Source organism: Homarus americanus, unplaced genomic scaffold, assembly GCF_018991925.1.
Source record: "Homarus americanus isolate GMGI-L3 unplaced genomic scaffold, GMGI_Hamer_2.0 scaffold23617, whole genome shotgun sequence".
Classification (NCBI taxonomy): Eukaryota; Metazoa; Arthropoda; class Malacostraca; order Decapoda; family Nephropidae; genus Homarus; species Homarus americanus.
Genome location: NW_024720711.1, coordinates 5,953,130 through 5,979,470, shown reverse-complemented (window position 1 = coordinate 5,979,470; position 26,341 = coordinate 5,953,130). Strand labels below are relative to the sequence as shown.

The following is a 26,341-nucleotide window of genomic DNA, read 5'->3' as shown; positions in this document are numbered from 1 at the left end:
GTGAAAGTAATTATTACTTTCACTTTTTGAAACTTTTCTCGTTACAATACACACAGGGAGGCCACCGTGAATATACATTCCCATTTATTCTTTGCCATTCATTAATTATTTTTTACTGCTGTAAAAGTGGGTTTCTGCTATTATTATTATTATTTCTGATATCAGTACTATTGTTTTGTATACATTATTATATCATAAATATGTAATTTTACTGACCAATTAACTTTCTACTTAGAAAGTAGTGACAACAACAACACCGTGACGGGTCAAGTTGTTCTATATACTGTACAACATTGGAGTTGAAGTTGACTTGCAGTATGTAAGAGACATCTTTGCTTTCATGTTTTGAGTTGTATGTTTCAAGTTGTACCTCATGTTAGAAGGTGTATATGTCTTAAATGAGGGATAAAACGTGGGCAGAGGAGAGTTTTTCATGATGAAAGAGTTAGAGATCCCAGGTGAGACTCATGAAGGCAAAGTGAGTGTGTGTGTGTGTGTGTGTAGAGGTGTAAGCATGTGTTCGTGAGTGTGTAGTGGTGTATGTGGCAAAAATCGTTAACAAGTGTAATGATGGCTTAAACTCCATGCAGTTTTGGTCATAAATGTGAGGTATAAGAGAAAATGTTGAGTTAATGTCTCGACCAACATGCAGACGAGCACAGTGGAGAGAGGTGTGGGAAGGTACCCCAAATTCCATCATAGCATTGATCGTTAACTTAAAGGCACAATAAGGAAATTCAAACCGAATGACTGTATAGAATGTCGTAAAATATAGTTAACATACAGAACCTCTCGAAACATCAAGGAAGATTAAAAATAAACATATAGGTAGAACAAGAAAAAATTATTAACATGAACAACTATTATATAGAGGCAGAAGAACGTATATACCTGTAAGTATACAGTACAGTAACAGTTTTATTTATCAACAAAAGTCAACTTACACAACTAGAGGACAAATTTGGGTTTTGAGGCAAAGGCGGAAGAGGCAAGCAAGCACAGGGACCAGAACTTCAGCACACTCCCTCAGAACGCGAGGGGGTAATTCCATCCGGTCCATGAGCTTTACACACACCCATCCTGGATAACACACCAGCAACCCTACGAGTGGAGATTATAGGAAAGTGCATAGGTTCAGTAGGAGGAGCAGATTCCTGACACAAAATATATGCATTAATAAACTAATAGTACCTTTCAAAGGACACAGTTCAATAAAGCAGTACATACCTGGTAAGCCTCACAAATGGGGCTGCAAACTGATTCTTTTGGCAGAGAGTAAGTATACGACATGATTTCTTGCCTTACACAGGGAAGATTAGACTTTGTGGATGATCCTGGAGTGCTAGACCTGAAGGTGTTTCAACAATGTACAGTACTAAATTTTATTATAGCTGGTTCATCTCCTTGACTTTTATCAGACATCTTGGTGTTGTGGGAATGTGTTTGTCCCACCTTTAACCAAGAGTAAAAAAGGAAAGGATGTTGATAAAGTGCTATTGAGAAAAGGTAGAGGCTCAGAAGTAAAAAGTACAGGTTCAGATACAGAAGTTCCATATGTCAAGTGAATGACAACAAAAGTGTGCATATTGTGTCAACATTTGCCACAGAAACCCTCTCAGACCAGTATCCACATAAGACTACAAGCTCCTTTGTACAGTCTCGTTCAAGATTCTTTGAACACTACTGGAGACAGCTGGCAACTCAAGGCTGTTTGTTTACTATAGTACGTAGTATAATATGATACGAAACAACAATACTCAACCATTAATTAAGCAACGGGGAACTAAGTAACCAATCACCGATCACTTTTACATTCATTCATAATTTTTACTACTTACTATAGTAAACAAACGGCCTTGAGTTGCCAGCTGTTTCCAGCAGTGTTCGAAGAATCTTGAACGAGACTGTACATGTGAAGTTCAATACCCTGACATTATCAGCCAGTATGAGTTAATGGGAGGAGGTGACTTGCAGAATGCCTAATAGCTTTTTATAGAATAAATATAAGATAAAAAACACTACCATTCTCATTTCCACATGATTGACATGGTTAAGTGAACAGCTGGCTCCTATATAGATGGGATCCATACAACTTTCAGTTGCTAAGATTAGACATTCTTGAAAATCAAAACTGTATTTTCCTTGGTGAAAATGATCTGGAGATCTAAAGAAAAAATCCCTTCCACAATAGTGTCAAGAAGCCTAAGGTGGGAAAATCAGCTCAATCCTTCCTGATAAACCTATCCAATCTGATGGAGTTGACCACTGGCCTAATGTAGAAGATATAAAAATAATGTGCAAAAGGCCAGGTTACAAAGGTAAAAGAAATGTCTTATGTAAAGTGTAAGGTGAACTTGTGCCTAAATGACAAAACACAATTGTTTTGTACTTTTCCATACCTTTTTAGCATGAAAATACTGGTATCCCTCATTATCCAAATGGTTCCATTTCCCAATGACAAAAAGGGCGCTGTACCTAAATATTAAATTGGTTCATGAAAAAAATAAATACCTAACTATTGTACGGTAATTGTTAAACCAAATACAATATATATACTGTAGTCAATACCTTATCGGAAAGCTATCAGGGTTCACCACGGGGTGAGGTGGTGATCTGATTTTAATTTATTAGAATTTTTTTATCTGACCATCTTTAGGATAAGTGAGGATCAATGAAAGAGATGTTAGAATAAAATTTTCAGATTGTGTGGGACTTTTGTACAGTACCTTATAAATAACGTTAAATTTTCACTGGTTTTCTGTTAGTAATTAGTAACAAATTACCAGAATATTTGTTTAGATTTCTTTCAGTAATCTTTAATAAGAATTGTTGCTTTTGTTCAGTGTCCGTACAATTTGTTTTATTGGTTTTCTTTTAGTAATTTAAAAGGAGGTTTAATATTTATGTTCAATGTACAATTTATTTCACTGCTTGCCTTTCAGGTACAGTAATCCCCCAGGTTAAGGAAGGGATGCATCCTTGAAATGTTGACCCTAACATTAACCCCATTTTCCCACTGACATATATAAAAAACAAGTAATAAAAGCACACTTATGAATACAAATACACACTTTTTAGCACATAATGTACAGGATCTTAAAAAAGTATCTGCCAGGATGGATCCAATGACTTCCAAAATGCTACATTCAACTCATGTCCCAGGAGGGTTGGTATGCATGGCTTTGTGGCATACTGGTCCTACTACACTTGGTAACTGAACATCATATAAATTACACTACACAGAAATAGACACATTGCATTACTTATGTTAAACTATACAGTACACCAAAGTAAATGCCTATCCAAATATCTATCATCCGTGGTCTCATAGTGTTTATACATGTTTCATACAGTGTGGATAGATACATTTTTGAGATACCGTACACTGATTATTTTATATATGACAATAAATACACAAAATATTTTAATTTAACTTACTAAAAATTATGTTCAATGCTGTGTGAGGTGAGGTGGTGCAATGGGAGTTTTTCTCCCACATCAAACCTCCATTAAACATCAAGTTTTATATCCAACATAATTCCTTTACAGGCTCTTTTAGCACCACTGCTTTCACTTGCGCTTGATGGCCTCTTTCCACTCATCTTGAAGAAGGGGAATACACAGGACAGTCTTGAATAAGATATGTATACAAGTGTTAAACCCAAGAGCTGGGGTCCAGAAATCCAGTGAACATACACACACACAAACTGCATACCCAAGCTTGGTGGTAGCAAACACCAAGAAATCCACACCAAATAAATTTTAATATTTATTTATTTCTTCTATAACATCATTTTTTTCTAGAAACTTTTGAAAATTTGCCCCATTTCCGTAAGGTTGACTTTGCAGGCCATATCCCGAATTTAGTGGTCATAAATTAAAAATCTCGCATGGGCGATTTTCCACAATCTGAGTTTCCGTAACGTGGGGAATACCTGTACAGTATTAATGACAAGAGTTTAATGTACAGTTTTTACAAAAAAATAGAAATATTAATTAAAGCTGGTTACAAATTAAGGAAAGTCTAGTTAAACTTTCCTTATTTGTGCTAAACTTGTGGTAAAAAACATGGTGCAGCCAATCCTTCCCATGCCCAAGTGGACAAACTGATCCTCTATAGTAATTACTTCTTAAAATATACCTGTACTGTACTGTACTGTATATGGAAATGAAAATCACCAAAAAGCACCATAAGCACTTTCAAGACGTTTGGACTTCTGCCAAAAAAAGGTGCAAAATTTGTTTTCATGCATTTTAAGAATTTAGGCAGTAAAAGGTTAATGGTACTGGTATTAATTCCCAGCCACTTTGCTGCTGATTGTAGCTATCAAGGATAGCCAGATGACAGTGCAACCCTATAAACAGTGAAATCTTGATTTTGGCAGTGGGAATGTGCTGGGAATTCTGAACTTGATCGGACATGAGTAAATTCTCAACAAAAAAATATTTTAATTTGTTTACTGCTTAGTTATACACCTCAGATTAATCATATTCATTCATTTTTAAATAGTTATCAGCATTCTGATGGACATTGTCCCAACTGTGGATTAGGTTTAATATTGAAAACAGAACCACCACCTTTTAGTTTGTGATGTCCTAAGCATCTGAGGGTTTTTTTGGTGTAATTGGAGTTCTTCATTGCATCACTGCCCAGTACAGACCTTTACACACCTTTACAACAGTTATTATTTACACTGCTCATTGGCTCCTGACTCAATAACCGACATACATCTAAGTCCTTACCAAACAGTTTGGGAAGGTAAACAGTTTAGGTGGGGACACCCATAGTAAACTTACAAATGATAAAGCCGTGAGTTTTATTATGAGTACGATAGAATCTTTCCAGTTCTAACTCACAACAAACACTGCACTTTCCTTTGGTGCAGACATGTTAACTTTACTAAACATGTTGAATTTCAAAACACCAGCAAGGGATAACTTAACAGATTTTTATGACACAATTTATACTTTTGAGAATAAACGGTAATTATTCACTTCACTTGATCTCACAACTGTTAGTTGGTGTGTTAATTATCACACTTCATCAGCCAAGTAAAGTTGTGAAAGGAGTTTTTTTTATGGAGAGATCATATGGACAGGGAATGTGGTAAGAGTTTTACATCCACAATACACCTAGTGATGTAGCCAAGTACTGTATACAAGACAATGAATACCAATGTAACTTCCTACTAAGTTTGATCCAATGTTTTTCTCTTGCTAATTAGGTCTCATGGTGATATGCCTAAAATGTACAGTATACCAAGTTTACACAGCCTAACAGACACAAAGTACACTGCTCATAGTTAGTGTCTTATCCTATCCAACCCTGGAACCTGTACACAGCATATGAAGAAGCAGAAAGCAAAGGTGCTGAGCAAGCATTAAACTGGAATGAGGCCAAAACACAAACACAAAACCTTTATCTCCCTGGTGCAAAACTGAGGCCCATTTGAGATTGTTTGTGGTTTGCTTAATAAATTTTGGTTAGGAAAAACTCTTGAGGTGTATTTTCAAGCATTAGAAATGGTCTTTTTAACCATCATTGTTACAGAGAGAACCTTCTTCAAATTGAAGTTCTTCAAATCATAACTAATATCACCAACTGCTCAAGATCACCTGAGTGTTAATTAATTACAATACTGTACATAATTAGGATTCCCCTTGCTCAGGCATGATGAGGGCCCTACAAATCCCTACTAAGGGCCACCAAAATGCTGTCACAATTTTTTTTTGCATATAGTCAGGTTTGTGTTGTACAGACTCATTGGACAAAGGACTTCTGTATTGTACAATACTGTACTGTACATGAACTTGTTCCAAATGTAATAAGTTGTACTTTTTGTATGTATAGTAGCTAAGAAAAAAAAACTTCTAACAGGGTGGGTCTGATGACTTTATAAATTACAGTACAGTAAACAGTACGTACAACTTGTGATGCCTCAGGAGGGTTGGCATGCGTGTCTTCAACCCACCACCATTTAGTACCCAACACGGGGTGAGTTGGCATATTAGAATAAAATAAACGGTTAAGTGATTACTATCACATAGTATAAGAAGACAACACGCATATCCCAATACCTATCATCCGTGGTCTCATATTGTTTCATGCAGAGTATGCGCAGATACTTTTTTTAGCTACTGTACATATATGGGCAATAGGGGGGTGTATTGGAGGGGGTTGATATGAAACTATCTTTCAATTGAAACAATGGCTCTCCAATGCCAATTTCACTAATGCAAGATTCTTCACGAACACAATTGTCAGCATTTACTAGAGGCAACCATGTACATTGGTAATATGACCCCGTTAAGTGCAATTTGTTTATCACTCACTTTGCCTGGGCACTAAACAAGGTAGGAGTAAAATTTCTAATACTCCAACACCCCTTTTATTTTATTTTTGGCTGGCTTATAAAACATTCTTCTACCTGGTTAAATTTAATTAGTTTTAATTCTGGCTAATCTTATAAAGCAAAACACTTCCTTATGAATCTTAAAAGCTTGTAAGCTAATGTTACTTTTGTATTTTATCCTATGGCAAGATGGTCTGCTTTCTGCTTCTAGCAGTTTTGCATTGCTTTATAAAAAGAAAAAGAGGGGGGGGGGCTATTCTGTAATATACTGTATATTAATTTCAACTCCCAAATTTAATATCTAACTCTGTGACTCTGTAGATGCTTGATTGAGACCCCATGAGAGATAATCTGGGGTTGTGGCTGCCACATACTCTTCCACCAGGTGCTGTACAACTTCACGAGAGTCATCTAATTCATCTAAGTTTTCTGCAAACATATTTTCCTTGCGGAACTGCTCCAAGAAAGCTTCTCTCTTCCGAAGCTTGTCATACTGCTTTAGGGTTCTTTCAAATAGCTGAAAATTAAAGAAAATAATGTCAAGTGTGAAATATCAGAAAATATTTAACAAAATTTGCCAAAATTATTTTGAAAGATCACAAAAAAGTCACAATATTACTCCAGCATCCATTTATGAATATGTAAACCCTTAAAAAAAAAATGTCATAACTGGATAGGTTAACTGACAGCAAGGCAATGGTAAATTTTGCTTACAATTGGTAGGCCACTTTAACTTCCAAAAATTATGCACTGATCTTTACAATATCTGAAACTGAAAATGACTACCTTTCTCTACATATCAACCCCTAGCTTCCTAAGGCAACCACTTTACTCTAATGACCACCTTAATATCAAAGCCAAACCTAATACAGTATTGTGTCTCAAATTGTCCTTGTATTGAGTCACCTATGCTATGATTTGAACTGCCTCATCTTTGCTGCCTAATTTATCTCAATTTATACATACAGAGTACAGGGATACCATGCCATTCACAACTCCACTTATCCGCTATTGACATTTTAATGCCCCTATTCAATATTCGCAAAGCATACCCCGCTTATTAAAAAAAAAAGAAGAAAAAATTACAGTACCATACAGTAATAATTCAAATGGCGAGGGCTAGCCACAACTCTGACATTCCACTGTAAGGTCTGCTTCACACAAGGGTATTTTTTCCACATGCAAGGACCCACGCAGTTTAGAAATTACAGTAATGAAGTTCAATGGGACCGTTTATATGGAACAAGTGCTCAGAAAATTCACACACGGGAGACACGTAGAACGTTCTAGAATTCCCCATATAGCAATGGTAAATGGTAGTTTAAATGTTTACACTTACAGTATTTACAAATGTCGTATACACTCACTCACTCACTCACTCACTCAGTGAGCTTTTGTATTGTTTTTATGGTATTATAGTTATTTTATTGTATTATATGGAGTGTACCTGTACTGCATATATAAAAAAAAAATTGTAAAATAAGAAATATGAATGAAGCATAGGTGTGTTTGGCAGACATATACCGAGTGCTTGGTCGACGAGAAAATGGTTAGAGAGATTTATGACAGCATAGTTGGAGGCAACAAGCCTAAAGACTCAATTAAGTTTGCTTGAATGAATTAACACAAAATGTTAGACCAATAAATCCTGGTAGAGATTAAAGATAATTCCTTGCATGTTGCATATAAAATTTTAAGTTATGAGAAAGTTTGTGGATTATAGTACAGGTACATCTACTACTCATTTCATCTTTTCTCCCACTTTCTATATTTCTCTTGCACCATTCTCAACTACCATTTTCTCCCTTTACTTGAAGTTTCTGTATCACTTGATCAACCCTAAATATAAGTGGGGAGAAGTACACATAACAATTACCTGTATACCATACAGTAAACCCTCGATAACTCGGCACATATGGGGCTCTGGCCTTGCTGAGTTATCCCAAATTCTGACTTATCAAGGCACCCCCCCCCTCCTACAAAAATACAACAATAAAAATTATCAACTATATATGTGTACAGTACATGTAATTATTAAATGTAACACTTACCAGCACTGCAGGCAAAGAATGAAGCATCATAGCAGGTGACACAGATGAATGGAAGGTGCCACAGAGGCATGGTAGGTAAGGCAGGTGGCCAGATATGACGAGATTTTCCCAGATAATTGTATATATCCCGGCATTTCCCGAGTTATACTGATACATTCCGATACCATATCCATGACGAGTTATATGAAATTCCAAGTTATCGAGGGTTTACTGTATACAGGTATACGTATTAAAAAAAAAATCAAAGTGGATAGCTAAGATTATACAGTATGATTATTAAGACTAGCACTTAATAAAATACCGTACAGTACTTACTGCAGAAATGTTGGTATGGTTAGCAAGCATCAGACCAGACACTCTGTGTGCAGACTGGATATATGGAGACTTCTTAGACAGAGCTACCTGGATGGAGGCAGGTCCCCAGGGAATGAACTGCGCCATCTTTCGTTCTCTGATCCGTTGTAGGGATTTATGTACTTGAGTTGGATCTACTTCACCCTAGAAAATAATATTAACATAAGTCATCTTGATTTGCGTCTCTTGAACTAAACTGCACTTAAATTAGATGCCAATTCAGAAACTGTCAATTAACATTAAAATATTCTGAGCTTGGTTAATTTGGATTTTTTATATAATTCAGGTGTTCCTTTTTTCTCTAATTAATGAGGATCACCCGAATTACTGTAAAAAAATCCAAATTAACCAAGTTCAGAATATTTTAACATTATTCGACAGTTTCTGAATTTTTTTGTTCGATTATTCGTTCATTTTCTGTTAAATTTGTTCAGATTGTTCCTCATTATTTCAACCAACAAACATACTCCATTACTATGCCTTGGCTGCCACATGAAATATTTTATTTGTACTTACTTTGCAAACAAATATTTTTTTGTATATGTACAAACAGTAATAATAAAGTAAGTAATACAGTAATAAATATATGTAACAATTACAGAATTCAAAATCAGGTCAGTGGACCCCAGACATGATCTTGAGTACTGTCATCAAGAAGATTATCCCTAATGCCCACTCTAGCTCAACTCGGGAGACTGGTCATATGACCCGATTCCTTTACTCTTTGTCTTTCTCCCTTACTTTGTTCTGTTAGTTGGCTGAAGAGGGTTCTAGTATACCAGAGGTCCATCAGCTTTGTGTTTATGAGAAATTCCAGCAGCAGGTTTCATTGTGATCCCTCTCTCCCTTTCACTGAATTACCATTCTTAACTCTTTTATGCAGACAGATGAACTGATGATGTCTAACAAACATTAACTGACTCACATAAACCTTATGAGTGACGAGCATTTATAACAAAACTTCATCAAAATTTCATAAGAAATACAGTGCATCACCCAGTGGGGCTTCATACACCTGCAGACAAGCTGGATTCAAGAGTTATGGGGGCCCAGGGCAAACAACTGGTGGAGACCCCCTGCCATCCCTTTTTTTTATTACAGTACAGTATTGCACTATAAAATGTCTATTGATGAAAAACAGAAGCACACAGTACATGTTAATAATAAAGTACTGTACTTATAAATTATTAACTTATCAAGAGGCAGTCGAGTCTTGAGGTGATTGACACAGGAGATGATTGTACGACAGTGACAAAGTACTTCAACTGCCTCCTCAGAGGCAGCTGTTGATTTACCCTCCTGTACTATCATGGTGGCAGCCCCCACTTACACGAACTTTCCCAAATACAAACCAGATTTTGGTTGTTTTTCCGAGTTGGGGATACATGAGTCCGGTGCTGGACCCCAATCTGGTTTGCTAGGGGATCCAGGTTGAGTGAGTCTGGGTTAGAGGGACTTTACTGTACTATGCAATGATGAACATTTACCTGCAGTAATTGTAATTTCACTTTTTTTTAGCAATGGAGGAATATTTTAACAAATTGTCAAAATACTGGTTATTTTACCCATAGGAAATTAAGTCTCTTACAGAGTATAGTTCTTAAAATGAAATTGTAAAATCAAATTAAAACACACTAAAGTACCTGGATTATATTAAGAATGGAGATGTAACAGTGCTGTGTATTGCGGTCTAAAGGAGCTGACACCATCATGTTCTTTGGCTGGAGAAGTCGACGCATCACATCCAACACTGTTGTCTTCCTCACAGATGCTACCTGCCCAACAAGTTAACAAAAACTGTATCACACCAATGTACAATTAAAAAGGCAACATCAATGTTATAAGGTCATAATGACCAATGTGTAAAATAGTTTTAATAAGGATAATATTTATTTAAAACCCTTAATAAATCAGTCTGGAAATTCTGATTTTACCCACACTAATCCGCAGATACTCTAAATACAATGCCGTGGTTGGTGGAATGGTATACAGGTACCTGGAATCCAAGGATAGGAAAACCATGGGTGGCGAGGGTCTACTGTATACAGGGTATAAAATATAAAACACAGGAGTGTTCCCACACAAATTTAACTTGATAATTATGCAATTCCTAAATGTTCTATGATTTAATAAATAATGCACAGTATACCCGTATTCAAATAAATACACAGGTTAAAGGTTCTATGTAAAATAACTAAGAAATAGACAAGAGAAGGATTAAATAAAGTAATTAAGAAACTGAGAAGTTGAATTAGAAAATAAAACTTAGAAACAAGTAGAACAAAAAGAAGAAAAATAAATAAATAAATAAATAGAATAAAAAATAAATTAAACACCGCCCTTATAAAATGGAAAATTAGCAGTGGATCCAAAAAAATGCCCTTATAATGTAATACAGTAACAGTACTGTAACATGAATTAGATTAGATTATGTTGCAATTAATAATGGTGGATGTTGGCATGGAAACCAGATTGATGCAGAAATGCACAGAATGAAAATATATGTTCATTAATAAAATAAAGGCTCACTGTATTCATTAACTGTGTTAGTGCATACTGCATTAAAACTCAACATGTTTTCAGAGTTTACCAGTGTCCACTGTAATGTTTAAATTGGAGGTGATCAATCAGTTTGTAAACAGTTAAAATATAAATAACCACTACATAATTACTGAATTACAACTACAGAAATATCTTATAACATATCCTGAATCATATCTACTGTCATACCTCTTGATCTGTAGTGAGGGGTGTGTAGCCTGTCATCAAGAAGTGCAGTCTTGGGGTTGGGATGAGTGGTGCAATGAGGCCTATAAGGTCATTATTCATGTATGATGGATACCTGCAATAAAAGAGTTTTTTTTTTTTTAATAATACGTTTAAGCAAGTTATAAAATAAAATAAAGGAAGAAGAATGACTGAATATTAGAATCTGGGTACAGTACAGTATAGGCATTTGCCCCTAACCTTTACATACAGCAACAGATTTAAAGGCTTTCCCCTTTAAGATATCAATCACCACCTAAAAATTTGTGTTCATTTAATTTTGTCAGCAAATTATAACCATGAACTTGGTTATTTAATTTCATGAAAACCTTTAGTACCCCAAAATTAAAATTTACCCCCTCCCTCCTCTCATTTTTAGTTTTACTTTTTTCCAAATTATGTCATAAGTAACACAAAAGTAAAACATTTCATTATATAAATGAATAAATGATAAAGCTCAACTGAAACTGCATTATATTCAGTACAGGTACCTCTCCATTTAAACCTGCTTTGTTTAAGCCATTTTTAGGACAACACACATGGTCCGTTTACACTTTTTTTGTGGTGTTTTTTTTTTATTTACATGGGTTTATGTTTGGAACAACATGACATTCAACAAACACCATCATAGGTCTGGCAACGCGGTGATGTTGCTGTACGAGAAATGCGTGTACGCCTGGCATGGGTATGTAACTTCTCGCCTTGCAGTCCACAGTGCATGGATGCAGTCAATAGTCACAGATGTGCTCAAACTTTATGAGAGAGGTGATTGACCAGCTGATATTATGCGTGCCCTTGAACTTTGAGAACCTACTTTACGGACTATTCGTGATAGTGCAGAGAAGATTATGGAGATTGCCAAGAGTGAAACATTAATCAATGTATCTAAAACCTCATATTCCTGAAGTTCAATTCTGGAGAAAATGAAATGAATGTTGAGCACATAGATCGAACACCAAACTCTCAAAAATGTTACCCTCAGCATGCTTGTCATACAAGCAAAGGCCCGGATAAGTTTATATTTCCTGGTATGTGTATACTATAGTTTTTCATTGATATAATACTGGGTATTATCTTAAAAACAATGAAACCCCCTAATCTCCACTATTTACAGTCTGATTTATGCATTTTTTATTTACACAATTATTTTCAAGAAAGTAATTATGGCATAAATCGAGAGGTTCCTGTACTGCATACAGCAATGCAGTGAAAGCTGCACAATGCTAATTGTTTTCTAAATTGAAAATTGGTACAAGATGTTAGTACAGTACCTGTACTGTAAGATCTAGTTTACATATAATAGTGGCAAAAACAACATTATAATATTGCAACACTTGCTGACTAACATTGATGAAATTTAAATATTACAATGATTTCCAAGAAGCACTTACCCAGAGGTAAACAAACCCAGTAAACCTCGCTCGTCCAACAAACAGTATATAATATGCATACATACGTAAACGAAGCCTAATGAACCTATGTAAAAAAAATAAGTAGCTCTGCAGTTATCTTAACACCTTGTGCACACTTGCAATTAGAGTTATGTGAGGTTTTATCATTTTAGACAAACATAACCCTTGCACATATCAAGACCCACGTGCATACACATGTTCCTTGTGCTGAAACAAACAGCAACTCAGTAACTATGAACACTGTTCCCAAATCCCACCACCCAAAAATCTATTTGGTCTTCGCCCTCATACAATCATACAACATTAAAGTGTTGAGCTATGAAAGGGAAAATACAGGACATGTACTTACAAAATTACTATATACAGTACTGTACCTACTGTAGAACTAACTCTAGAGACATGATTCTAAGAAAAAATTTGATCAATAAAGATTGAAAACTATCCAATGCATTCATGTTCACATCTATAAATGATCCAAGAAATACTGAAGCCAAAATTTAATTTCCCGTTTTCTATGACTTGTACACTTCGCAGAATATGTCTCCCACTTTTACAGAGTATTGTACAGGTTTAAAATTGCTCAGGATTTAGCATGCCTAAATTCAATAATGAACACACCATACCAATACTGTACTTACAAACCAAGTGAAAGCACATCCCATGCGCTGAATGGAGTGTTACCACAGTGCCATCGAGCCCCTACTAACTGCCTGTTCACTAATGTTAAAATACATTTATCAAGGCCACCAACCTTAATGTTGCTGTGGAGACAGACATTATATTGGAGACAAGCGAGTTAATCTGAGAAAATGAAGGATTAGAAAGATGTAGACGGTCTGTAGCAATGCGGTTCAATGCTGTGTTATCAAGCACAACTACACAGTCTGCACTCTGTGTAAGGCGTCTGAGAGTCAGCAGGGAGTTGTATGGCTGCACCACCACATCACTGCAAATAAAGATATGTCATACTCTAACAAGAACAGTATACAGTAGTGTTATATTTCTACTGCAACTTGATGGGTGATGCTAAGTTGTGTGGAGGCATGTGGGGGTCTTGTGGAATGAAAGTAACTTTAACAAAGCACCTCTATTACAACAGTAAGAATGAATGAATGAAGTCACATGAGAGAAAAATGTGTGTTTGTGTGAGCATATTTGCTCTTGATTCCCGCCACTGAAATCAAGATTAGGTTTCCAGCATCTGTCACATTTGCAATATTATAGCTGTGACGGTGGACAATCTACAATCATAAGAATTGAATAGTTCTTGTTTCGGATGCTGCTACCAAGTGAGTTGTACAATTATTAAGAGTAAGAGAAAAAAAAAAAAACACGATTAACTGCATCTTCACGGAAGCCAATTGTCCATACCAAAGAACCTAAGGGGTCACACAAACAAACAGATATGGCAGGTCATCAAAGATAAAAAAATATTAATATTTTTTATTATTTTCATTTCATAATTATGGAGACTGAAACTTGAAAGGGCTGGGCTTATGAGGAATGCAGAGTTTTTTCAATGCTGTTAGTACTTATACATGTAGGTACAGTTCTTCCAATCCCATATGCTCTCAGATTGTTGTAGTATTTCTTTCAATAATCATAAACAACAGGTTTATGGGCATGGGGTATCAACATGGTAAGGGCAAAAACAAACAACAGCTCATTCACAGTGGAGAAACACCTCTACCTCACTTTCCTCACCACTTTCTTCCTGGTCTCTATGCTGAGGACTAGTTAGTTCATCAGTGTCACTATTCCTGAGGCTCACACACCAGCTATCACTTCCGTACTTGTGTGAGTAGCTGTATAAGGAGCTGTGGGTGTATGTTGGTTCAGTCAGATGATCTACGACCTCAGTCACTAGCCTTGAAAGATATCTTACTACTACAGAGCAACTTTCCATTACCTGTGAGGTTCCAACCATCAACTAGATGAGTGAATAGCTAATGGAGGCATTACCACTGACCTACCTGGTGTGAATGGTTTCTTATAGCTACACTACATTGTGTTTTTAAGAATGAGTGATTTCATGTGTTGTATTTAAAGGGAATGTCTTTTAGTATGTTTTTAGATGACTGGTTTCTTATTTGTTGAGTTTTAAAGAATGACTGGCTCCATATTTGTTTCATGAATGGGTTACTTCTTGATATCTTATTAAGATTGAATGGCTTTACTTTTTTTAATCAACCGATTAACTGGGAATTCACCACATACTGTATACTGTACAGTACAATATAATACAATATAGATAAAAACATATCAAAATGTTAACAAACATCAAAAAGGACATACAATATAAAAGAACTTCAAAAATTACAGCAAAAACAAAACATCACCTACATACCTGATTTCATCTTGGTTTGGGAAGACTGAATATGTCTGCACCAATTTCTTGGGGAAGCGATCATTCAGTCTCTCAAGAATGTAGGAGCCTAAACCAGATCCTGTACCTCCAGCAATACTGTGGCAGAGAACAAATCCCTCCAGGCTATCAGAACCGTCAGCCTCACGGTCAATGATGTCAAAAACTTCATCATATATACGTTCACCCTGACTGTATCCAGAGGCCCAGTTATTTCCAGCACCACCACCGCCTCCTTGTTTTGACATGTAAATATTTTCCGGATTATATAGCTGCAAGAAAATAATGTACGTATGTAAATATTAATGATTGACACCCAAAGTGATAAGTAGATCTGTTAATGTCAAGTAAGTAAAATGTAAATATAAATTCAAGCTGGACATACAGGAAATTGTTCTCAGTTATATCTTTAATAAAAAGAATAACAATGATATGCTATAGCATCCCAATATCTCAACAAGTAAGAAATGTTACATCAGATGTATTACCCAATACTGTAGTAGTACCCGGACTGGTACTTAACTAATTATGGACAGTAAATTCATTTAAGTCATAATCTCCTCTTTCACCTTAATATAATTCCTTCCCATCAATAAAATAAGAAATCTGACCACCATAAATGAATATCTAGCTCTTAACAACAATAATTTAGCAAAACAAGGTATAAATGAAGTCTCATCATCATTGTTTTATGGACATTTACCACACTTATGTGGGTTAGCCATGGTTACCTGATGGGAGCTCTCCATTCTGTACAGATTATTTGCAGTTTCTTTCATCAAATACCTTTGAGGTTATTCTCAATCTCTGCCCATGTCATTCTTGTCACCCCTAGTTCTCCTCTCCACATTCCAACTAATGTACCTTTTGACCCAATTGGTGACCTCCATTTTCCCCACATCCCTGAAATACCTCAGCCTTCCTCCCCAAAAAACCTTGCCAATACGTACTCTTATTTTATCCCCCCCCCAGGGCCCGTTGTGGAGCAATGACCTGTGTCCAGGTGGACTATCCCCCGTCAAAAAAATAATAATAAAACTGCCCTCTTAGCTCTGAACAGAGCTTCCTATCTTTCAATAATGTCATGTTACAAATCCATCTCATCACCGTCATTTCAAATCGCCCAAGTTTACATGTGTCATCTTTACCTGTCCACATTTCACTACCATACAACACCACACTTCTAAAGCCAGTTGTATACAGTAAGTACTCGCTTGACGTCATGGTTCCGTTCCTGAAAACCGCGACGTTAACGGAATCAATTTTCCCCATAAGAAATAGATAAAATATGAGTTACGTTCCCCAGCCTCCCTTTGCCCCATAAAATACATTACATATACAGAAATTCTATGACATTTTTATTGAAAATAATATATAAATATATATAAAAAAAATTTATTATTTTGTTTTGTACTCACTGTTGGACGGAGGTGGTGGAGTGAGTGTGTGGTGGGTAGTGGAGCGGAGGAGGAGGGTGGCGAGTCACTGAGACCCAGCGGGTGGCTCCTCCTCTCGGTTTAAAACCTCCATTTTCGTAGCAAGGCTAATGATCTTACATTGCTTCTTCACAACACTAGCATCAGTAGCACTTGATGGACACTTGGAAGCCATTTTGAATGGTTAAAGTATGCAGTATTAAGAGCAAAAACAATTAAACACGTAGGAACGCTGTGGTAGCTTAACAAAGACTGGCGACGCTTGGGGACGCGGTGACACTCCGCGGGTGAGAGCGTAGTGTGCCAAGATGAGAGAGTGTGATGCGCCACAGAAAGTAGTCCGTGACGACGTTATACTGAATCAGGGGGCGTTATCCAAATCATAGGTATCTAAAGAATAGCGATGTTATAACGAAAAGTTAAACGAGGACTTACTGTACAACTCTTGTTTCAAGCAAAGAGGTCTTCTTGCTATCAATAAAGGCAATGGCTCCCTAATCTTCTGCTTCGGGCAACTGAGGTAGCTTCAGCACTTATTGTGTCATATGATTACCTGCACATACAGCCTTGTTGAATAAAAGCATAACAGAATTAACCCTTTAAGGATGATAGTTTAAACTTTTATGAATGATGGTTTAACCCTTTGAGGATAATGATTTAACCCTCCATGACCCAAAACATACAGTACTTGTAGTCCTTACCTTGGCATAAGGAGAATTCATAATTGTGTGAATGACCCGAGGTTCCAGATCCAGAAGCACTGATCGAGGGATATAATGTTCATCATCTGCTTGATAAAAGAACACATCTTTACGATCAGTGCCTTCTGTGGCATAATCTTCCAATGTTCCTTCTGGTGATATTCCATGTTCACTACAGAGTTTCTTCCAGAACTCAAACCCAACTGAAAAATATTTTAAACAAATATACAACTAAAAATTATACATGTACCAGTACATTGATTATCCAGCAACCTTGGAGCCAGAAACAAACTGATCCAGGAATACCTGTACTGTATTCCAGATTTTGGAAATAGGCCTAGAATATACGGTACATAAAACATTACATAAAATAAGGGAACATTATTTTCACCTCGATTATGCGGTTCAGTTCTGGTGCCCCTATTATAGAATGGATATAAATTCACTAGAGTCGGTGCAGCGAAGGATGACAAAAATGATTCCGGGACTTAGAAACCTTCCATATCAGGATAGGTTAAAGAAACTAAACTTGCATTCCCTAGAAAGACGAAGAGTGCGGGGAGATATGATAGAAGTATTTAAGTGGGTGAAAGGAATCAATAAAGGGGATATAGATAAAGTTCTTATAATATCCGAGCAGGATAGGACTCGTAACAACGGATTTAAGTTGGATAAGTTTAGGTTTAGGAGGGAGATAGGAAGGAACTGGTTCACAAATAGGGTGGTGGACGAGTGGAACATGCTTAGCAACTTTGTAGTAAGTGCTGGAACTCTGGAAAGTTTCAAAAGGAGGCTAGATAGATTCATGGATGATAAGAGAGTGGTAGTAACTCTCGACAGGAGCTGCCATGCACAGGCCAACCGGCCTATTGCAGACTCCTTATTGTCTTATGTTCTTATGATAGCTGCCTGTACATCAAAACATGGGACAAATTATTTTAGTAACTTTGAATTTTTGTAAAATGAACCTCTGTAAATCAGTTACTACCTATAAAGTACTGTTTGTCAAGTTTTTGGCTCTTTATTAGTGATGGCTAATAAATGGGGAGTTTGTTCACCAAATCACATACCCCACAGGCCAGGACAAAAATGGTGTTTCATTGTACTATACATGCTTCCAGGTATACATACTGTACCTACAGTATATGCTCATCACATTTAGGGTAACCCGTGAGGTTTGACCATTTAAAAATATTTGTATTTATTAGAAACATGTAACATACAATAAATGCAGTTTATAGTTTATTTGTCATGCATATATATAACCTGGTGAATGTACAAGTTATAATTACTGTACTACACATATGAAACCATCCAGGTTTTTTCTAAATGTAAAGCAGGTAACTTGGTACCTGTTTGGGTAAAGGTGTAAAAGAGGGTGACCACCAGAAGGAATTGTCCGGATTGGTTGAAATTTTTTCTACACAGTAATATCATGAAATTAAAAAAAAATGGAAACGACAATGCATAGAACCTAATACTGTAGAACCTGACCTAACAAACCCATACGTTGGGTATGTTAAGTCAGGTTCTATTAGGTTCTATGCATTGTCGTTTCCATTTTTTTGTTTAATATCATATTAGTGTGTAGAAAAAATTTCAACTAATCCGGACAATTCCTTCTGGTCACCCTCTTCTACACCTTTACCCTTATTTAGCATTCAAATGTCAAATAAGTTATTAACTTCACATCAGTTCCAGTACAGTATTGTATAAATCTACCGCAGGCATCCAGTCATAAAACTTTGCTTCATCATTCCAGATGACAACCAGGTCACCAGAGCGGTGTCATCCACTGGTCTCTGCTTCTGATTACTGGGTTGGCAGTTTGGCACCCTGGGTTTGCAGTGATGAAAATGGTGAGAAGATATCCCATTCTGCTTTTATCCAACTGTGGCGATGAAGTAATCACAGCTAACCCACGCAAGTGTGGAAAATGGCCAAAAATCATGGCTGATGATGATTATTATCAGCCTCAACCAATAAGAATGAATTACAGACAAATAGCAGAAGTAAAGGCAATGACCAAACAAACTCTGTATCAAGTGGTTTACACAGACCCTTGTCCTTAACTATTACTAGGAAATCTTACACCTAGTTGATTTGAGTAATCTACTTTAGAAATATATCAAGTACATCAATAAGCAGAGCCTAGCTCGAGTATGCTTTTAGAAGCAACATTCAACTACCTTCAGTACAAATTGAAGACATCACCTGCAGCTTTCCCTAAATGTCGTTAGAGTAAGACAGACTCTTAAGTCCTAACAACGATTCTGCACCATAATTTGCCAATCTCCGCTCCAACTTACTCTGATTACCACACTGGCCGAGCTGTAGCGTTATTATTTCACAAGGCATCTCGGTGTGCGTCTCACCTCAGCTCTTCGATTTGTTTACATTCAAAGTCAAGAAGAGCGGGAAGGGAGGATCACTGAGCCAATCATGGTCCACGCAGGCGCAACAATACTTTTAAGAATAAAATTTAATATTTATTTATTTCAACAATATAAAAAATTGTTACAGCACATTTGTTTATAATAAACGTAAAATAAATACATAGTATATCCAATTACCTTCAAATGAGTCACTAACATTATTTAATATCCTAAAAGTTCGTTACAGTAATTCGAGTAAGCTGTTTTATCCTCTATCCACAAATAACCTTTTTTTTCCTAAAAGTTTACCTTATTCATGTTTTCGGTGTTTAGTGGGTGATGGTGTTGTTTTCGGTATTCAGATGAGGAGGGATTCATACTCTAAAGTGAATCTTAACATTTTTACAAGTTAGGAAACGTTAGGTCAGGTTGTCAAACGTTTGTTTGGTGTTATTTTTAGTATTTTACCCCACATTTTCCCCTGACTCCAAAGCCTTGCCCAATGTAAAAAAGTAATAATTAGCAATTTTATCTATTAAAATACTCGAAAAGTATAAATTTCCGACAGAAATGCCAAAGAAGAAAAGTGTCTTCGAATAGTTTTGTGGTATTATGAGGTATTGGTTCACACTCAGGATTGGATGGAGAAAGGAAACTCACAAAGTGCTCTCTGTATACATATTGTAGTGGATTTCTCCCCTACAAACGCTGTTTGTCGCTGAGTAGCCGACCCCACCAATTCCCCAGTGTATGCCTCGTGGTCGAGGTCAACCACCGCCGCCATACATCACGGAGTGGGGGTCAACTACTAAGCCACGCCAACCCCCGCTATTTAAGACCTGACCTCGTGGTGATCTCTCTCTTGCTTGGTTCACCTTCTTCTCACAATGGCCCGAGAACTTCAATTCATTGTCAACATAGATACCCAGGTCCTTTTTGCAGTCAGTCTCAATTAATGCAGTTTCTTTGTGGCATCATTTGTTTGGATTTTCTTGTGCGCTAGTCAGGCCGCACCTCGATTATGCGGTTCAGTTCTGGTGCCCCTATTATAGAATGGATATAAATTCACTGAGTCGGTGCAGCGAAGAATGACAAAAATGATTCCGGGACTTAGAAACCTTCCATATCAGGATAGGTTAAAGAAACTTAACTTGCATTCCCTAGAAAGACGAAGAGTGCGGGGTGATATGATAGAAGTATTTAAGTGGGTGAAAGGAATCAATAAAGGGGATATAGATAAAGCTCTTATAATATCCGAGCAGGATAGGACTCGGAGCAACGGATTCAAGTTGGATAAGTTTAGGTTTAGGAGGGAGATAGGAAGAAACTGGTTCACAAATAGGGTGGTGGACGAGTGGAACAAGCTTAGCAACTTTGTAGTAAGTGCTGGAACTCTGGAAAGGTTCAAAAGGAGGCTAGATAGATTCATGGGTGATTGAGAGTGGTAGTAACTCTCGACAGGAGCTGCCATACACAGGCCAACCGGCCTATTGCAGACTCCTTATTTTCTTATGTTCTTATGTCATTTGCATATGTTATACCTTGGGTTATTTCACTATACTGTAGTATAGAGGTTGATATTTTGTCCTGTGTGGTTGTCAATAATTTTATTTGCCTTTCTACTGTCTAAGAAATTGCATAGCAGTATCGTAATTTTCGAAGGCATATCCAGTTTGATTATTTTATGCCTGAGCCCTTTGTGCCAGATGCTTTTCATACCTCTCTGATAATAATATTGCTTTGGTCTTTGTTGCTGGCTGAATTTGCAATTGATTCATATACAGTAATAGGGCCATGGCTGTGTTGGTGCCATGATACTGTAAATTGTTGTTAATCAATGGAAACCATATACAGTACAGTATTACAGTAAACCCTCAATAACTCGGCACATATGGGGCTCTGGCCTTGCTGAGTTATCCCAAATTCTGACATATCAAGGCACCCCCCCTCCCCCTCCTACAAAAATACAACAATATAAATTTATGAACTATATATGTGTACAGTACATGTAATTATTAAATGTAAAAACGTAACACTTACCAGCACTGCAGGCAAAGAATGAAGCATCATAGCAGGTGACACAGATGAATGGTAGGTGCCACAGAGGCATGGTAGGTAAGGCAGGTGGCCAGATATGCCGAGATTTTCCCAGATACAGTAATTGTATATATCCCGGCATTTCCCGAGTTATACTAATACATTCCGATACCATATCCATGACGAGTTATATGAAATTCCAAGTTATCGAGGGTTTGCTGTACCTTTATCCTCTTTGCATTTAAATACTTTTTTTTTTTAACCAAATTTGGGACATAGGATTTTGCATCATATTTCACCGTGTCCGTGAAGGGTTGCAGGAGGAAAAGCACCGGAACAAATTCTCTATTTACCTATGATCCTGTGTGATGATATTTTAATAATTAAATAAAAATGAGGTAATATTTTGATATCTCTCTTTTAATTCTCACTCTATTTATAATGATGGGTTTTTCCAATGCACTACAAGAACTTAAATACTATATACATGAAAAAGAGACAATCTTCTTCTGTCAGACCTGACTCTTTTCCCCTACTGCTTGTTGTTCCTTCCGCAGCTGTTTAGTAAGGTCTGCTTGCTGCTGAAGAACATATAGATTCTCTGCCTTCCGCCGCTGCTGCCGCTCAACATCTTTGATCACCCCTTCATGTAGCCTCGCTCTGTGGATTATAACATGAATATTGTCAGCAACTATCTTGATGCAGAACAAACACAAGGAAATACTTCTTCACAGAGAGGGTGGTAGACCTATGGAACAGTCTATGATCCCAAGCTGTGGAATCAAGAACAGAACTGGGCTTCAAAATAGCTCTTGACAAAATTATCAGTAACAATGGAGGGATCCTACACAGGCCACTGGGCTGGGCAAATATTTTGGCTGGCAAGTCACATCCAGCAGCTTAGGCAAGCTTTACATACCACACACTTTTGTCGATGCTAAATTGTAAATACAGTACAGGTATCCCTCACTATACAAACCTTCACTCTACAAATATTCACTTATAATATTTTATTCTTACACTTCCCTTACTACAAGAAAGCTATTCTTGCTTATAAGATAAGTCACCAAATTTTTATTTTATTAATTTTTTAATGTGTTCGGTACAAAATTACAGTAGCTAAATAGGTTTTTTATTATTTGTGAACAATATTTTTTCCTGTATAATACAGTACAGTATTGGGGTTTTCTTGTCATTGGGCAACCAGTACTAGGCATCTTTGTGGTGTACATTAACATACTATTTTTCTCCTTTAATTTTTTTTTTATTATAATTTCTTTTGCCCCCAGTGTATATATATATATATATATATATATATATATATATATATATATATATATATATATATATATATATATATATATATATATATATATATATATATATATATATATATATACTGTAATTGGTAAAAAAATGTGTTGATTTCTATGAAACAAAAAAGAATACTGAAAAGGTAAGATTTTCTCTGTGGTATGAGTACGCTGGCCAGGGGGCTATAGTATGGTACTGTATCTGACCTCTGTTGTCATCTGGGATCTCCCATCTACTTACACCACAGTTTTCTCAAAAGAAAAGAATTGTAGCCTTCTTCTTTGGTGGTATTTCATTTGCTTTCATACTTCAATTGGCAGAACAACAAAATAAAGAAATAAAACTGTTTCTGCATTTCCAGGTGAAATCATCACTGTGATCCTTCGACAATGACAACTAAGACTAATTCTCAGATTTGTTTGCACCTTCCTCCTGAAACTAAAGCCTTGAGAAAAGGTCTTGGAACCTGGAGTTACCATTCAAACCCTCAGGAGAAGAGTCAAGCTGTTTAATGTGGACTTGCTCATAAAAACAACTCAAGTACTATATCTAAAGCCAGCTAAGTGATAAGGAGTAAGAGAGAGACCCACCTGTCAATATTCTGCTTGAGATGAACATAACCAACGATACCAAGGGTTGTACAGCACGCAGCCCCCAGTGTCACCTTAGATGCTATTGACATGGTGTCATGCTGGAAAAAATGAAGATGCTGATACACTGTAACAGTTGATGCTCATATAATACAGTATTAGTTTAGAGAGTAAAGGACAACCATGGGGTGCTACTATGGTGTGTGGTCTAGAAGATATTTAGGATGGTTAGGTTAGACTAAAGATATCTTTGTAGACCATGGACCTTTATATTTATTTGTACTGTATAAAGGGAGATAGAACAAAACAAATACTTTACAGTACTCTAAAGCATTTTCAGTGGAAATTGATGTTTTTCAAGTTTTTTTATACTTTTGATTTTCTTAAAAAATACAAATTTGATCAAAGTGGGCAGGGCTTTGGGTTAATATTCGTCCATTGGTTTCTTGGTTGGTTGGTTGGTAATATAAAGAAATTTATTAAAAAAAAATCCAACTTTTTCCATTATGATAGTTGGGTGGGGGTTTATCTAAAAAAACCACTTGATTTCCGGTGGAAATGAATATCAAATTCGTTCGACTCATCAAAATACATAGGAAAAACCTACTTTTAATATCGAAATAAAGACCAGTATGATACTATAAATTGACCAAAACGTGTAATACTGTATTTAAACTTCATAACGAACACTTTTTTTTTTTACGGGGATTAGCCCACCCAGACACAGGTCACTGACCCACATCGGGGCCTGGGGGGCGAAAATGTAATAATAATAATAATAATAATAATAATAATAATAATAATAATAATAATAATAGTAATAATAATTCATAATAAATAAAATTTATGATAAAACAAACAAAAATAAAATAATAAAATAATGATGATAATACAGTAACTGTAATAATAATATTAATAATAAAGAACTATAAATACAAAAATTAAAAAAAGAAGATCAAAAGTGAGAAACGATATATGTACAATATGTGGTGTTGTCAATGGTAAGAGAAACAATTGAGACCCTGCAATTGTGTGTAAATGAAGCAGAAAGTCAGATCAGCAACCTGGGACTTGGTCACAATTTTCGTGATGCCATATGGCAGCAGTGTCTACCATTAGACAACACATTATGCTTCCAATATCTTCCCAGGCAGTAGTACCTCCCTGTTTGATAGCTGCCTACTACCTACTACTATCTAAGTGTTCTTTTATTTACACCTTAACCAAACTCCATAAGTTCATCAATCTTACTTCCGTAAAGCGCAGTAGACTTCAGAAAGATGCAAACATAAGAAGGTCCATAACACTTAATGAAGGGCAGAAGAAACACTGAACAGTATGTGTATAGTGTTGTTCGTGACGTCATCCACGAAGAGTTCTTCTACTTCAATCCGCCACGATCCGTCACACTTGAAACACTTGAGCTGGAGAACCTGCTGTGAGCCGAATTTGTTCCAAAATGTCTTACATGGTATATCTAGATTTTTCAAATCTAAAAAATATATTTAATTAAAATACATTAAAAAAAGCGCTTAGTTCTGCGCAAGCTACTCTTCGCCATCGGTCTGCTATCATGAAAATAAAAATAAAACCACTTCAATAACTACAGTTGCAAGGATTTCGAAGTTACTCAGGAAATGCTTAGCTAGTTGATAACATGTATGCAACATCTACAGGCTCTGATGAAATAAACAGGCCCTTGACTTATACTATATTTTCGTCCCCAGGCCCTTATATGGGTCATTGACCTGTTTCCTGGTGGGCTTGTAGTGGATTCCTCCCCTACAAACGCTTGTCGCTGAGTAGCCGACCCCGCGAATTCCCCAGTGTATGCCTCGTGGTCTTGGTCAACCAGCGCCGCCTTACATGACGGAGGTCAACTATTAAGCCACGCCTACCTCCGCTATATAAGACCTGACCTCGTGGTGACCTACCTCTTTTCTACCTACACCAATCAGCAAGCAACACCTCCTCCTCCTGCCTGGCGGCCCTCGCTCCCGCCGGCGAGCATGGCGACCCACAAGCTGGTCCTCCTCTGAGCATCCTCACCAACCAGCTCTCTCTACATCACGCCTGTAACCACGCTGCCACTTCCCAGCACCAAGCTGCACTGTACAACCAATACAACATGTATACAGAGAGCACATTGTGAGTTTCCTTTCTCCATCCCATCCTGAGTGTGAACCAAATAACCCGTACCCCACAGGCTAATCCCGTAAAAAGAAAGACAAGTCCAATGGAGACATCCTACAAAGGCCACTGGCCTTCTTCCCTCTGCATGGCCACCTCTAGCTTGGTTGGCCATTAGGTAAATAAGGTAAATCTGACAGAGTAGGAAGGAGAGGTGGCGGTGTAGCAGTGTATATCAGGGTGTCATTAAAAAGCTGCAATAAATCAAACATTAAAACAAATAGCGACAATGAAAGTATTTGGGTAGAGATTGGTGAGGGCAGTGAATCCGTAGTCATTGGTGTTATATATAGACCACCTAATTTGAGTAGGAACGATGGTAAATTGCTATGGGAGGAAATAAAGAAGGCATCTGATAGAAACAATTTATGTATTCTAGGCGATTTCAACTTTTCAG

The 26,341-nt window shown here is 36.8% G+C and overlaps 2 protein-coding genes and 1 long non-coding RNA gene across 4 annotated transcripts; all 3 read right to left on the bottom strand.

Moving 5' to 3' along the window:
• Nucleotides 1–900: 900 nt before the first annotated feature.
• Nucleotides 901–1,721, bottom strand: LOC121860803. Its single transcript, XR_006087933.1, has 2 exons — nucleotides 1,228–1,721; nucleotides 901–1,101 (listed from the first exon to the last, which is right to left on the bottom strand). It is a non-coding gene; the product is annotated as an uncharacterized LOC121860803 (long non-coding RNA).
• A 962-nt stretch (nucleotides 1,722–2,683) lies between these two features.
• Nucleotides 2,684–19,903, bottom strand: LOC121860802 (tubulin gamma-1 chain). Of its 2 annotated transcripts, none has more exons than XM_042358186.1 (8): nucleotides 19,748–19,903; nucleotides 17,439–17,641; nucleotides 15,284–15,573; nucleotides 13,688–13,882; nucleotides 11,489–11,600; nucleotides 10,402–10,533; nucleotides 8,720–8,902; nucleotides 2,684–6,870 (listed from the first exon to the last, which is right to left on the bottom strand). In XM_042358186.1, exons 1-8 carry the CDS (start codon nucleotides 19,794–19,796, stop codon nucleotides 6,655–6,657), a joined length of 1,380 nt encoding a protein of 459 aa, XP_042214120.1. In that variant the 5' UTR covers nucleotides 19,797–19,903; the 3' UTR covers nucleotides 2,684–6,654. The 2 variants fall into 2 exon arrangements, with proteins under 2 accessions (XP_042214120.1, XP_042214121.1); XM_042358187.1 differs by having other exon boundaries at nucleotides 2,907–6,870; nucleotides 19,814–19,833.
• A 2,349-nt stretch (nucleotides 19,904–22,252) lies between these two features.
• Nucleotides 22,253–23,855, bottom strand: LOC121860800 (protein PET117 homolog, mitochondrial-like). The gene is made up of 2 exons (XM_042358185.1): nucleotides 23,755–23,855; nucleotides 22,253–22,510 (listed from the first exon to the last, which is right to left on the bottom strand). The coding sequence occupies exons 1-2, from the start codon at nucleotides 23,844–23,846 to the stop codon at nucleotides 22,363–22,365; spliced, it is 240 nt and encodes a 79-aa protein (XP_042214119.1). The 5' UTR covers nucleotides 23,847–23,855; the 3' UTR covers nucleotides 22,253–22,362.
• Between the last annotated feature and the right edge of the window lie 2,486 nt (nucleotides 23,856–26,341).

Bases quoted from the DNA above. Each gene is read 5' to 3' on its own strand.
- LOC121860802 (XM_042358186.1), bottom strand. From the start codon at position 19,796: ATGCCTTGTGAAATAATAACGCTACAGCTCGGCCAGTGTGGTAATCAG. The intron at 17,642-19,747 runs GTAAGTTGGAGC...AATATTTTTCAG, and splicing joins CGGCCAGTGTGGTAATCAGA to TTGGGTTTGAGTTCTGGAAG. The intron at 6,871-8,719 runs GTAAGTACTGTA...TTTAATTTTCAG, and splicing joins ACCATACCAACATTTCTGCA to CTATTTGAAAGAACCCTAAA.
- LOC121860800 (XM_042358185.1), bottom strand. From the start codon at position 23,846: ATGTCAATAGCATCTAAGGTGACACTGGGGGCTGCGTGCTGTACAACC. The intron at 22,511-23,754 runs GTGGGTCTCTCT...TATAATCCACAG, and splicing joins CTCAAGCAGAATATTGACAG to AGCGAGGCTACATGAAGGGG.